Raw genomic sequence first — 14,241 nt, forward strand, 5'->3', positions numbered from 1 at the left:
TAATGTGGATGAAATGTTAATACATACTGCTAGTCCATGTATGATATGCTGTACACTAAATAAATAAGTAAAATTCTGAATAGGGAGACAGAGGGCTGTGTTTTCAATTACCACAAGAAAATCCAGGGCCCCATTTTGATACAGCCACACATTTTTCTTAGCTGGTTAAACAAATCTGTCTTTTAATTGCTCATTGCTTATTCAAAGGATTTGAAATTATGGGGAGCTCTAATAACTAGAAATAATTCCTTTAGGGCTAGCAGCTGAATTATTTTTTTAAGATTTAAAGACTCTGTTTCTTCCAAATATATATATATATATTCTCCCGATAGCCACATTTTTGCAAGCATACCAAAAAGGCAACCACAGAGAACAAACTGCCCGACAGCCACTGTTCCAGGAGGGCAAAATTGCTCATACGGTAACAACAATCGTCTCATTATTAAGTGATGCTTCAGAACACGAAAAGCAAAAGCTTCTTCTTTTCTTAAGGGAATACCGGAGCAATTATGAAGAAAAGCATCTGTGACTCTCCATCCGTCTCCTGCTTTCTTACTTGCGAATGGAGATTTTCAGATCCGTTTCTTTCAAATGGATTGAAAATGAGACCCAGGACTTGCAATAGTTAGAGGAAAAACAAAAATCTTAATGAGCACCCAGCTGATTAAGGAAATATATACCCCAAGGAACAGAAATGCAGGCATTAAAAGCAATGTTTCTCAATCTTGGCAACTTTACCTGGCTGGGGAATTCTGGGAGTTGAAGTCCACCCATCTTAAAGTTGCCAGGGTTGAAAATCACTGCCCTAAAGAAAGTATCGTGTTGCTAATTTGGCTCAAACACTCAAAAACACCCACCCTTTTCTCCTTGGTTTTTAATAGTAAATTTGTGGTTCTTTATGTGAAGTTCTGCATCCATATTTCCGGTTACGCCGTGTGTTTATTGGGGTGCATTCCCCGAAATCTGGATGGGATCTCTCAGCGGAAACTGCCGCTGGCAATCCTGCCCCTGCCCCTTCAAAATGGGGGCCTGGAGTTTTGGGAGCCCCATTGCATCACAGGGGCACCCCGATACGTGCCACAAAGGAGAGAGAGGCGCAAAGTCTCTCCTAGGAGGCTAAGGGGAGCTTGGTTGCCGCAAAACGTGTGATGGACGCATCCCCCTTTTCCGGAGAACTAGGCTTGTTCCAGCTCTACCAGCACCCCGTCGCAGTCTTTGGGGTGGAGGAAAACCACCGGCTTTCCGTGGGCACCGATTTGGGGTGTGTCACTCAGAACGCGGATCTTTTTCCTCTTCAGCTCTTCAATGGCGTTGGTGATATTGTCCACCTGGAGGGTTATTTGAAGAGTTATTTGTGAGAAATAGAGGGGCGACTTCTAAACAACAAGGATAGAAAACCTCTGGGGCCCCAGATGTTCCTCAAATACAACTCTCAACGCGCAAGGCTATTGGGGAAAGAGGCTTGGGAAGATAGTTCAGTGCTATTTGGAACCCTGTACCCCTTTTTCCCTACCTCCTCTGTGCCTTAAAAACAAATTAAAGAAATGCAAAGTCAATTTTTAGGATTCGCAAGCCCCCTGATCCCTTCGTTTAAGCGCCTACAGGTAGTCCTCAGCTTATGACAATTGAGCCCAAAAATTCTGTGGCTAAGGGAGACAGTTGTTAAGTGAGTTTTGCCCCATTTTACGACCTTCCTTGCCACAATTGTTAAACAACGCTGCAGTTATTAAATTAGTAACCCGGTTGTTAAGTGAATCTGGCTTCCCTCATTCACTTTGCCTGGTAGAAGGTCGCAAAAGGGGATCATGTGACTGCAGGACACTGCAATGGTCATAAATATGAGTCAGCTGACAAGCAGCTGAATTTTGAACACAGGACTAGGAGGACGCTGCAACGGTCGTGTGAAAAACAGTCATGTGACTTTTTTCAGTGCCGTTGTCACTTTGAGCGGTCACTAAATGAACCGTTGTAATTTGGGGACTACCCGCCTTTCTAAAGCAGATTTTGCTCAGAAGAATCTCTTTGGCTTGGAACAAAAACAGAAAATACCTCCAGGCAGATATGATGCATTCCCCCGGCCTTATTTTTTTGCAGGAAACCTGTGATGGGGCTCTTTTCTCCCAGGGGGTGCAGAAGCTCCAGTTTCGTGTTCCCCAGCTCCACAAAGACCGTGTAGACCCCGTGGTCCCGGAGGGGAACGACCTCACTCACTCGGGCTTGTAGCACGTCCCTATACAGAGCGGTGGCCTTTTCCAGGTTGGGCACGGCGATGGCTACATGGTTGAGTTTCCCCAACCTCCACAAAGCTTGGGGAACCGCCTGGTCTGAGGACCCTCTCACCATCGGAGATCTCCAGCGCAGGCGCGTGAAAAGACCTGGGACAAGAAGAAAACCACATCTCCAACATCAGCAATGCCCAGATGGGTAGGGTAATCGCTGGAAAGCCTGGGTGCTATGATGCTTCACTTCTGCAGGGTACCAGGTGGAGCCCTGCAGGTGTGAAGGATGGTAAGAAGGAAGAGCAGACGTGCAGGTGACCAGCATTCCAGATATGGATGAGAAGGAAGACACCATATTTTCCTGGTATGTTCTGCAATCTTCGCTCCTTCTCCTGGTCTGAAAATTAGGGCGGCTTCAGTTGAATTGCACACTCTAGAATAGGGTTTCTCGACTTTTGCAACTTTATGATGGGCGGACATCAACTCCCAGAATTCCCAAGCCAGCATGGGAATTCTGGGAGTTGAAGTCCACCCATCTTAAGGTTGTCAAGGTTGAAAGAAACACTGCTCAGTTCTTGGGCTGAAATGTCAGCTCTGAAGACAATCCTTGCAAATACAGAGCCCCTTCAAGATTTTTCTTCCAGGGCAGCTACAAAGCATGATTTTTGTCAGCAAAATAATTTTTATCCTCAAGAAAAATATGCGGAGGGTCTGTTTTGCCCTTTAAAGCCTTGCTTTTCCATTTCCCTGGGGCAAAAAATCCACGTGGGGTTTCCCTAATAGGTCTGCCTCTACAAACGGTTCCTTTTCACCTTCTGCTACCGTCTTGAAAAACATTATTCATTTATTATTAATTAACCTTATGGAGCCCACTTTACATTCCCTACTATGCCTGACGTGTTTATTATTTAAAATATTCCTGTAACATTTTTTTTTTAAACCCCAGAGTGCTTTACAAGTGCAAATAATTTATCCTGGAGTTCCCCCCCTCCCTTTCTTTCAGGAACGATGTCGAAGGGGTTTGATGCAGAAAAGTCCATTAAACCGTGCAATCTTATGAATCTACTCAGAAGGAGATTCAATGGGACTTACTCCCAAGGAAAAAAAATAATGTGAAGGAATGGAGCTAAAAATCAGGTTCAAATTTATCCTTCCTCAAATAGCCATTCATGCTTTTCCTCTCCTCAGTTTTCTCATCTGGAAAATGGACCAGGACAATGCTGGTCTAGCCGAAAAGGCTGCATTAAGATGAGAGAAGTGTTTGAAAGTACAAACAGTCCTCAACTTACGACAATTGAGCCCAAAATTTCTGTTGCTAAGTGAGGCTTACAGACACACAAAGTTACACTTTCAACAGCCAAATATCAAACTTTTCAGAATTCCTTTGTGTGAATTGTGTGCCGGTGCCTGACATCCCCAAAATGTCCTATACAATGTTTATAGTTTTTCACAGGAGAAATCTTTTAGCATTTCTCTCCCCAGCTGTTAAGCACGCTGCAAAATGCCTGATGTTTCACATTCAAAAATGTGTTAAACTGCAAATATGAATAAACTAATCCCCTTTTCCACCCCACCTTAAGGCTGGGGTAGGTACCATGTTCTTGGCTGCAGAAGCAGCTGGTTCCTGCTGTCTTTTTTAGACCAACCTGAAAGAAACCAGGTTGCTGTTGTTCAAATTTTGAACTAGTTGCCAACTTAGCTGTAGGCAGGATTGAGGGGCGAGTGACTTGCCCTGCAGGGAGGTGTGTGTGTGGGAAACTAAAGGTGTGCCTGTTGGAGCCGCCACAATTCGTAGACAAATGTGACAAGCAGTTTATTGTTGGCTGGATTACTGGAAACATCACTGCGACAAAATAATTGTGCAATGCAATAAAAATTCAGTTGTGGAAGTTTCCTACTGTCCTAAATGTTAGATATTATTATTATGGTTGGTTGCACAGTCAGCCAGATGTTGAGACTGGATTTGGCATTTTATCCACCTATTAAGTCTTTCCAAGGACTTGGGAGACGCAGATGTTCTTGTGTGATGGTGTTAAAGGTATCTTCACAGCTGTTCCAAGCACAGCTGCATTTTGCAATTACTAATTATTATATTATTGTTGTTATTAGTCAGTTGCATAGTCAGTCAGATGTTTAGACTGCCTTTGGCTTTTTGTCCATCTAGCACATCAAAGAATTTAGGGCAGTGTTTTGCAAATCTGGGAACTTTAAAATGTGCAGATTTCAACCCCCAGAATTCTCCAGCCAGCATGCTGAGTGGAGAATCCTGGGAGTTGAAGTCCACCCATCTTAAAATAGGCTGGCTAGGGAATTCTGGGAGTTGGAGTCCACAGGCTAACATTGAGAAAAGTGCTCTTCTAGCAAGTCTAGTTCATGCAATTCAGAAGTACAAAATGAAGCTCTCTTTGAAAAGCTACTACAGGACTGCCTACCCCACAGACACCCCAATGGGCTGTTTTCTCCCCACGTGCAGGACAGACTGCAACTTGCGATCTTCCCAAAGCAGCCAAGTATGTAAAGAGGCATGAGCTGCCCTGAGGTGGCAATGGAGCCTCCATGTACAGGAGCAGCCTACCCCTAGAATGCATTCCAGACACAGGAAGGAATTGCACCCCCGCCTTGCGCGCTTCAAAGCACAGCCCCAGGGAAAGAGCATTGCAGCAGCTGACTCCAGCTATTGCAACGCCTAATCTCACAAAGCAGCAGATGGGAGGATAGTTGCACCAATGCAAGCATGCAAAGTGTGCAAAAAGTCCTATCCAGCAAGGTTGCAAAGGGGTCTCATGCGGAAAGAGCCTCCCCCCGTCCCAGCCCCGTTTCTTCCCCCAGCTTCCCAGCACATACCTGCCACCAGTTTACCCTTGAGGACGGCCATCTTTATACCTGGCACGGCCAGGCTCGGCTTCTTCGCCTTTTAGGCGCAGTGAAGCCACAGAGGAACGGGCAACTGCGTCCCCGCGGGGTCAAAAAGCTTGCAAGGGCGAAAGGAGGCCGCTGGGTCCTAGCGCCAACCACTTTCAAGGATTTCCCCCCAAACGGCTACTACCTTTTCAGGTAAATAACTTTAAAAAGAGAGAGAAGCCACAATGCAAGGCAGGGAATGCAGTATTTATTGTCTGTAGGGCTCCTTCCGATCAGCGGGAGAGGAATTCTAAGGATGCCTCGGGGGGTCTGTTGCAAATCAGGATTTCCTTTTTCCAAAAGCTGAAGGCGCTCCGACGATGCCACCTGCCCCAAAGGACCCGCCTTTGCAGGGCGTCTGTGCATGCCCACCCGGTGCAAATTCTCCCTCAGCCTTGCAACAGATGGCCGACCCACCTTGCAGGGCTGTTGGGAGGATATAAGGGAGAGAAAGCTGCAAAGAGATATATAGGCAAGGAGCGAGGGGAGAGCAGCGCGAGAAAAGCAGCTGGAGTCTCCCCCCCCCCCCCCCCGCAAAGGGTTCGGGAGCTGCGCTGGTAGAGCAGAGCCCCCCGGATCTTTTTTCCCCGGCGGAACCTTCCTCCGCGGAGCGCGCGTTGCCGGGCGGAGCCGTTTGGGGGACGGACGCGCCGAGGGGGCGCCGGAGAAGCATGGCGGACCTCGCTGCGCTCCCGTCTCCACGGCAGCGGCTGGACACGTGTTTGGAGCTTCTGGGCGCCGCCGCGGGTCGCCCCCAGCAGTTCCTCAGGTAGAGATGCGCCGAAAGGCGGGTTCGGGCGGGTGGATCGGCCCCTTCCGAAGTGTTGCACTACAACAAAGTCGTTGGCGCTGTTTGAAATTGTTCTGCCAGCAGCAAGATCTGACTGCTGGCCCAGCGACGGATTCTATTGCAAATCAGGGCTGTTTCCAGAGGAGGAGAGGTCCCGGGGCTTACGGAGCGAAGGAACTGGATGAGGCTGTCGGCAGGCCCAGAGGATGGGGGAGAGGCTTTTGGAGGAGTTAGTGGCGGCGGCAGCATTCTCCAGGGGCAAAAAGGAGTGAGGCCTCTTTAAGGAAAAGGTAGAAGAGACAGGATCAGAAAAAGGAAAGGAGGCGAGGTTGTCGTGCAGGAATATAAGCTAATTTGAGGGCTAATCCACATGGAGCTCCATTTCCATCTGTCCTGTTTGCCATCGTTCGCTCCCTAGAGACTAAAATGGACGATCTGAAACTTGAGCTGCCCATGAACAAGGAATGTATATCGGAGGGGGTGACCCTTTGAGAGCTGTATGCAACGAAATTTCATTTTGATGTATGCCGATTGGTGTACTTTCAAAGTGACAATAAAGTTATTATTATTATTACTATTATTATTATTATTATTATTATTATTATTATTATTATTATTATTAACTCCCATGGCTCCCAGCCTCCCTGCGAGGCAGGCAGGAAATCTCTTGGAGGACAGCGGAGTTGGCTTAGGGATGGCCGTCCCCTCTTTGCTGTAGCTGAGCCCTTTGGCTGCCAGGTGGAAATCCGTCAGGTGCAGCCCAGAGGGCGCCCGGTTGGGGAAGGAGGGGCGCCTTTTCCCGGGGATTCAAGGGAGGGTTGTTGGTCTCAATCCCAAAACCCCTGCTGGTTTTGTATCCCGGGAACCTGGTTTGCAATAAAATAATAGTAATATAGTGATTTATTAAGCTTGTTTGCTGTCCAATTCTTGGTGTCTGAATGGCTCACAACAAATACATTGCAGTACAATCAAGGAAACATTTAATAGTTAATGGTTTATGCTGGCAAACTCTCATTGGCTCTGAGCAGCTTACAACAAAGAAATCACAATAAAATTGATAAAACGTCATAATAGTGGTGACTTATTAAGCTTGTATGTCACCACTCTCAACTACTTTAGGTGGCTTGCAACAAACTACAATAAAATCAAAACAAAATGATAATGGTTTATTAAACTTGTTTGCTGTCCAGTTTTCAGTGACTCTGGGACTCATAGCAATCAAAGAAATTACAACAAAATTCATAAAACATGATGATGATTTATTAAACTTGTATGCCACCTGATTCTCAAAGACTTTGGGTGGCTCACAACTAAGAAACTACCATAAAACATCAATAAAGCATCTAAATAAAACATCTAAACCAATAGAACATCTAAAAAATAAAGATAAAAGTTAACCTGTGTTATGAAATGAGGATATGGAGGTCAACCAGGTTTAAAGAAGGGATGAATCTCATTTGGTGAGTAGCCTGTAACCTCTTTGCTTTCCAGTGTCCAGGATGGCCTTGCTGCTGACTTCGTCGCCTTGACCAAAGCGCTGTACGATTTCCACCACGCCCTCCGAGGAGAAGCTGTGGCTGGAAGCCCTTTAGAAGAGCTGGTGGTGGAGAACTTCGATGAGGAACAGATCTGGCAACAACTGGAACTCCAGAACCATGCCGTCCTGGGGTCCTTGAAGAAAGCGGTTGCTAGAAACGTGGAGGATGAGGGAAAGGGGGTGCTTTCCCTTCTCCCAGACATTGAGGAGGAGGAGGAGGCAGAAGATGGCGAGGAGGAGATGGATTTGGAGGACCAGGCAGAAAAGGAATCCAGCTGCAGCAGTGGTCACAGTGAAGAAGAAGAGGAGGAGGAGCTTGACCAAAAGAGAAGCAATTTAGAAGCCTCCAAAACTGGTTTTTTCAGCGATGAGGATTCTGAGCTGGACTTTGACATCGATAAGTTAGAGAAGCAAATCCAAAAGTCAAAGAACGTTAGGAAAAAGACGGGGACAGACTCCCTGGTGGACGACAGATTTTTCAAACTCTCTGAGATGGAGGCCGCATTGGAGGCAGAGGAGAAAGAAGGAAACAGAGGTAGTGACAGCGAAGGAATAGATTATTTCGAAGAGATTCTCTCTGAAGATGAGGAGGAGGAAGAGGAATTTGGAACAATGAAGAAGAAGGTAAGCGCTTGAAAGAAAATACCGTATTTCTATAAGGTAGATTTAGTTTCTTCTTAAAAATGACATTATTTTGAGGCCCTTGGAAAGAATTGGATTTCAAAACCATTCTCCAGATCAACTTAGAATAGCTGACTGAGGAATCCTGGGAATTGAAGTCCACAAAGCATTGCTGCAGACAGAATATTTATCAAATTGTGCATTTTTTAAAAAAAGTTCTGCTTTGTTTACGTGCATACTTTGAAACAAAAGGGACTCTTCCTGGAAAATCCCAAGGCAAAACTCTACAGATAATATTCCACGTATTTTGAGAACACTTCTTTTAGTCATTCTCATTCCAGTGTGTTAAATATTCACTGCCCATCAAGTTCTGTTTTCTTCTCCCTCAGGCGATTAAAAGTGCTCGCGATCTTAAATATCAAGATTACTTTGATCCTGTGGATGAGAGCAGCGGTCCCCTGGATGAAGAGGACCGAAATAGCCAGAGTGGAGAAGGCGGAGAAGAGGAAGAAGAGGAAGAGGAAGAAGGCAGTGTTGAGAGTACTCCCGAGTATGTGGCTGATATCTAAAGGCGCAGTTCTACTATTTTAGTCAGGGGTGATGAAATCTTAATACATCTATAGGGCAAATTTTGTAGATACTTCAGTAACAAATATATTCAGTAAGAGCCAGTTGGTGTGGTGGTTCAGGTGCTGATGTAGAAACCAGGAGACTTGAGTTCTAGTCCCGCCTTAGGCATGAAAGCCATCTGGGTGACTCTGGGCCAATCACCAGGAGACGGTGAATTCTAGTCCCCCCTTAGGCATGAAAGCCAGTTGGGTGTCTTTGAACCAATCACTAGGGGACGGTGAGTTCTAGTCCTGCCTTAGGCATGAAAGTCAGCTAGGTGACTTTGAGCCAATCACCAGGGGACGGTGAGTTCTAGTCCCCCCTTAGGCCTGAAAATCAATGAGTGGGCCAATCACTGTGTCTCACCCCAACGCACGTTATAGGATTGTTGTTGTGGAGAAAATAGGAGGAAGGAAAGAGTATTAGGTATGTTCACTGCCTTGAGTGAATAAAGGCGGGATGAAGAAGACAGTAAATAAAAAATACGTGCCTAATGAATCTTAATTTTTATCTTTTTATCCTGTGGTTGAATAGGAGCGCCGAGGTCTTGGGTGAAACGAGACAGATCGAATGTGGAAAAAGCAAAGACCTCTCAAAAAGAGTGACCTTCTCCTTGCCCTTTGACAGCGACGTGGAAGAGGAAGCTGACCCACTCCAGGGAAAATCTAACAAGCCCCCTGAAATGAAATCGTCCTTTGAGAAAAGACAGGAAAAGGTGAACTTGCGTATCGGCAGGAGACCTAAATCCATGCAACTGTTATCTGAAAGAATCTTTGTAAATACAAAATCTTCAGGCTGGAAAAAAAACAAACTGAGGAAGAAACAAGAAACAGTCGTGCCTTTTGAGAATTAAGGCGGCTCATTTTCTCCTTACAGATGAGCGAGAAAATAAAATCCCTCGAAGAGGAGCTGCTGAAGGAGAAGCCGTGGCAACTGAAAGGCGAAATTGCGGGACAGAGGAGGCCCGAGAACAGCCTCCTGCAGGAGATGCTGCTGTTTGACCATGCCGTCCGAATGGGTAACCCTTGAACTGAGCACAAAAGCTCCGGGGGAGAGAGCTCTTTCGCATTTAATGTATTGATCTATTTGATTTTTATCCCGCCTTTATTATTTATACCAATAACTCAAGGTGGTGAACATTTCCAATACACCTTCCTCCTCTTATTTTCCTCACAGCAACAGCCCTGTGAGGTAGGTTGGGCTGAAAGAGGGTGGCTGACCCAAAGTCACTCAGTTGGTTTTCATGCCAAAAGAAGGACTAGAACTCACCGTTTCCTGGTGATCGGCCCAAAGTCACCCAACTGGTTTTCCTGCCTCAGGCGGGGCTAGAACTCCCAATCTCCCAGTTTCTAGGCCGGCACCTGAACCTAACTGGCTCTTATAGCTAGGAATGCTGGTTTGTACGTGGCCAAGATGATTCCATCATCTGGTTATTTTCAGAAAGGATACTGTTAAATCTCACTGGGGTGTTTTTGTGTGTGTGTGCGTTTGTGTGTTCTCAGCTCCTATGGTCACAGAAGAAACAACTCTTGAGCTGGAAGAGATTATCAAGAGAAGGATAAAAGATCAAGTGAGTAAAAATGATTAATCTTTTTCTTGCTGTTGCTGAGACCATTTGGCTGCCATAGCTAAAAACCATAAGTTTTCTGGATTGTGGGTATCCTTCCTTGAAAGTGGTGGAAAATACAATTTCCCTACCTTTTGAGAATCTTTAAGATTCTGCTGCTGTGGATTTTTTTCCTAAGAAAGTAATCTGGTGCTTCAGGGTTAAAAGGTTGCCAAGTTCTCATTATTCTGGTGTGGCTGTTTTTGTTTTTTTTTTTTAAACACCTCTTTTTACATTATGCAGATTTATTTTCTTAACTCCTGCAATTTTGTCAGCTAATTTTGTGGCTTACTACAGAGAAGGAATTGCATAAAGGTAAAACTAACCCAAAGTCAGATGTTCATTGCTACCTGCGGCAAGCATTGCTCTGGAGTTTTTTTCTAAAAACACACACAAGAAACCCCCGACACATCATTTTAACATTTTGTGTTCTAGGCTTGGGACGATGTTGTCCGTAAAGAAAAACCAAAAGAAGATCCCTTTGAGTATAAGAAGCGTTTGACTCTGGATCAGGAGAAAAGCAAATTGAGTCTTGCTGAAATTTACGAGCAGGAATATTTGAAACTGAACCAGGTGTGTTACTGTTGATTAGTGAAATTTACTATGCACCTCTGCAGAAGTAGTTTGGTTATTTCTACTTGAAGACCCAGGAATTGTGGTCATGTGAATAAGTAAGGAAAAAAGAATTGCAAGTTAATTTCTAATTCTGAAGTGGACTTCACCGATTTGCTTTTGTTTTCTTAGTGCTTGAATTATCTATTATGGATTGGACAAGGTTTACAATATGGTTAGAAATTATGTTTGGGCTTTCAAGAAAAAAATAGTACCCAGATATCCTACCTTTTTGAGAAAAACTTCCAAAAGCACTCAGGTGTAACCTGGGTTGGTACAGATTTAAAAGACCCTGTTTTATGCCCATGTGTTTAATTTCTTGACATTCAGCAGTAAAATACCACAAATCATTTGATAGAAGAAACCACATCTTATATTTTATATCAGATTAAAAATTAAGTTAATTAAAATACCTCATATCTTGCCATTTTTTTAAAAAAAAAAATTGGGAATTGCTCTTCTTCATCCCACCTTGTGTTAATGCAGAAAAAAACTGAAGAGGAAGAAAAACCCGAGCATGTCGAAATACAGAAAATGATGGACTCTCTCTTTGTCAAACTGGATGCCCTGTCCAACTTCCACTTCATGCCGAAACCGGTAAGTACGGTGTCCCTGCAGACCTGGGAGCAAGTATTTTGTGAATAAAAGCTCAAAGTTTTGAGTAGAAGGGTTGAGAACACTGTCTCTTCTCTTGGCAAACTTTTAAAGTCCATATCAGTGTTTCTCAACCTTTGGAGACATTAAGATGGGGGGATTTCAACTCCCAGAATTCCCCAGCCAGCAGAGTTGACGTCCTTCCCATCTTAAAGTCACCTAGGATGATAAATAAGTACAGATGAAATGCAGCTTTTAGGCATTTTAGCACCCAATTCCACTTCATTTTTTTTTTTATTTTTTTTTGCTATTGTTGAATGAGGTTGAGCTGTATGCATCATGTCTCTTTTTCGGTTTTCCTGCTAGCCCGTTCCGGAAGTTAAAGTCGTCTCCAACCTCCCAGCGATAACCATGGAAGAGGTTGCCCCGGTGCACATTAGCGATGCTGCCCTTCTGGCACCTGAAGAAATCAAGGTGTGACATTTCTCTTGAGTTGTCCTGCTCTCTATGACTAGCTGATCCTGTCCTTGGGAATCTGGTTCCATTCCAGGTTGGAGAGAAGTCAGAGTGGGCTCATGCAGTTGATTTGTCCCACATGCCCATCGCTGCTTCTCTTAACGCCGGTGTCTCCTTGGCCTAAAGTAAAATGACGTCTTGAGGCCTGGAGATAATTCCAGCTAGCTCCTCCAAAAGACAAAGCAAAATTTCCTGGGCTGTGGACGTGTTAGTGGTGGCGCACCTGGGTTGGGCATCATGGAGATTTCTCTGTTCCCTGCTAAGATTCGTGGGATCAAAATTGTGTTGTTGTTGTTTTTGCCAAAATGCTTAACTCGCTCCGATTTTAGAAGAAGAACAAAGGGGGCGATGTGAAAACGGACGCAGAGAAGACCCCCGCGGATAAAAAACGGGATCGTCGGAAAAAGAAGCTGGTGAAACGCATGAGGCTGAAGGAGAGGGAGAGGAGGCAGAAGCTCCTGGAGAAGAAATCAGAAGCCAGTGCCAAGCTCAGCAAAAAAGGCTCCGAGGCCCAGCTGGAAAAGTTGACCAAGGAAAGGGGCACCTCGTTGCTTAAGGTATGCTGAGTGACGTGGGGCCGAAGACCCCCAAATGCCAAAGCTTGCTCGGTCCGATGCCTTCACTGTGAGAGCAGCTTCCCTTTTTATAACATTTGTTGGCCAGGGGATGGTATGAAAAAAAAAATGGCCCCAAATCCCCGATTTTCATGGCTCTTCCAAACCACAGCAGAGGGGAAGGGGGATCCAGATCTTGTGGTAGTTAAGTCGAGGGCTACACTTTGGAAAAGATAATGGTACAGTTTTTGGCTTGAGCCAACTCCCCCTTTATTTAAGGGCTCAGCAAATACGAAGGAGCTGTTTCCAGAATCTTGATGCATTTGAGTAGAACCAACCTTCTTTCTACCCCACACACACAAACACGCACGCACACACACACACACTCACAGAGACACTTTCATCCTTTGTCCTCATTAACGTGTGAAGCATGAATGTGTAAATCTTGCCAAGTTCTTGGGGGTGGGGGAAGCTTTGGGCTGCCGGAAAGATTGTGCCACTTAATACAACAGCTGCCATTACTATTTTGTCACAGTCAGAACACAAGCGGGCTTTTTCTCCCAGAAGCTTCGTGTGTGGCTCGAACCGCCTGTTTTTATTTTTATCTTTTTATTTTAAAGGGTGTGTGTGTTTCTCCTTGGTGTGCGTTTCAGTTACGCCGAATAAAACGCTTCTCCTTTGCAGGATGACGGCCGAGAGAAAGCTTTGAAGTCTTCCAAGGCTTTCTTTTCTCAGTTACAAGATCAAGTGAAAATGCAAATTCGGGAGACAAAGAAAAGCCAGAAGAGACCAAAGAAGCAGGAACTCTCTGCCCAGAAGCTAAAGCTGTGATAAATTATGCATGCTTTGTTTTGTATAAATTAGAATAAGGGTTGGGTTATTATCTTTTCTTAATTTAAAACTGTGCTTTGAATTAAACTCTGTTGATAAGCATATATGTGTCCCCTTTCCTCTTGAAGTCATTGCTGTATGCAGGGGTCTCCATCCAGTACAGTCACATGTAAAACTGCCTTCTTGCCTTTTTTGGACCACAGCCTGCAGTCACCTCTGGCTGCTTGTGAGAGAGTCCAAGCATTTTTTGGCCAAAGGAACAAAGGAGTTAGGGATGATGAAGTCCTGGACACGGCCCTGTTGATTCTCAGCAATAACATAGAAGTGATTCATTTTTATTTTTATTTACTTCTCAGTCTTGCCTTTGGTCCCCCTCCCCAGTCAGCCAATTGCAGCTCGGTGAATTTGTCCAACAGCAGCCTAGTGCTTTTTCCTGCCTTCTGTTATGTATCACTTGTAAAAATGCCAGGTGACCAGTACTGACTGGAGACATACTTTGAAGTGAATCTTTGAAGTGATTCGGTTTTTTTTTATATGCTGAACAGAATTAATATTAAATTTGTGCATAAATTCTGTGTCAGTTCAGGGGTTCCAATGGAAGGCTTAAGATCTTCATCTATCCTCCGTTCCACACTTCTGATTGCATTTGTTTGGGAGCTGTAAAATACAGCTTTGGAAGAAGAAGAAGAAGAANGGGCAAAGGATTGGACTAGACCTCCAAGGTCCCTTCCAACTCTGTTATCCTCTATTCCGTAAAAGGTTTATTGTTTTTTCAAGAGCTTGACTTCTCCAAGGAAGATGGGTAGCTACTATATTTCCTAACACAGCCTGGTGTATATTAAAAACTATCC

General features: G+C 44.7%; 2 protein-coding genes across 2 annotated transcripts; one reads left to right on the plus strand and one right to left on the minus strand.

Annotated features, from left to right (window-relative positions):
• Positions 1 to 759: 759 nt before the first annotated feature.
• Positions 760 to 5,098, minus strand: MCEE (methylmalonyl-CoA epimerase). Its single transcript, XM_015811029.1, has 3 exons — positions 5,064 to 5,098; positions 2,050 to 2,375; positions 760 to 1,328 (listed from the first exon to the last, which is right to left on the minus strand). Exons 1-3 carry the CDS (start codon positions 5,092 to 5,094, stop codon positions 1,176 to 1,178), a joined length of 510 nt encoding a protein of 169 aa, XP_015666515.1. The 5' UTR covers positions 5,095 to 5,098; the 3' UTR covers positions 760 to 1,175.
• A 674-nt stretch (positions 5,099 to 5,772) lies between these two features.
• Positions 5,773 to 13,492, plus strand: MPHOSPH10 (M-phase phosphoprotein 10). Its single transcript, XM_015810996.1, has 11 exons — positions 5,773 to 5,889; positions 7,402 to 8,071; positions 8,458 to 8,618; positions 9,212 to 9,392; positions 9,554 to 9,695; positions 10,180 to 10,247; positions 10,719 to 10,856; positions 11,382 to 11,492; positions 11,856 to 11,963; positions 12,335 to 12,562; positions 13,244 to 13,492. The coding sequence occupies exons 1-11, from the start codon at positions 5,792 to 5,794 to the stop codon at positions 13,388 to 13,390; spliced, it is 2,052 nt and encodes a 683-aa protein (XP_015666482.1). The 5' UTR covers positions 5,773 to 5,791; the 3' UTR covers positions 13,391 to 13,492.
• Positions 13,493 to 14,241: the final 749 nt, after the last annotated feature.

This window comes from Protobothrops mucrosquamatus, unplaced genomic scaffold (genome assembly GCF_001527695.2).
Source record: "Protobothrops mucrosquamatus isolate PMUCROS unplaced genomic scaffold, P.Mucros_1.0 scaffold27, whole genome shotgun sequence".
NCBI classification, from domain to species: domain Eukaryota; kingdom Metazoa; phylum Chordata; class Lepidosauria; order Squamata; family Viperidae; genus Protobothrops; species Protobothrops mucrosquamatus.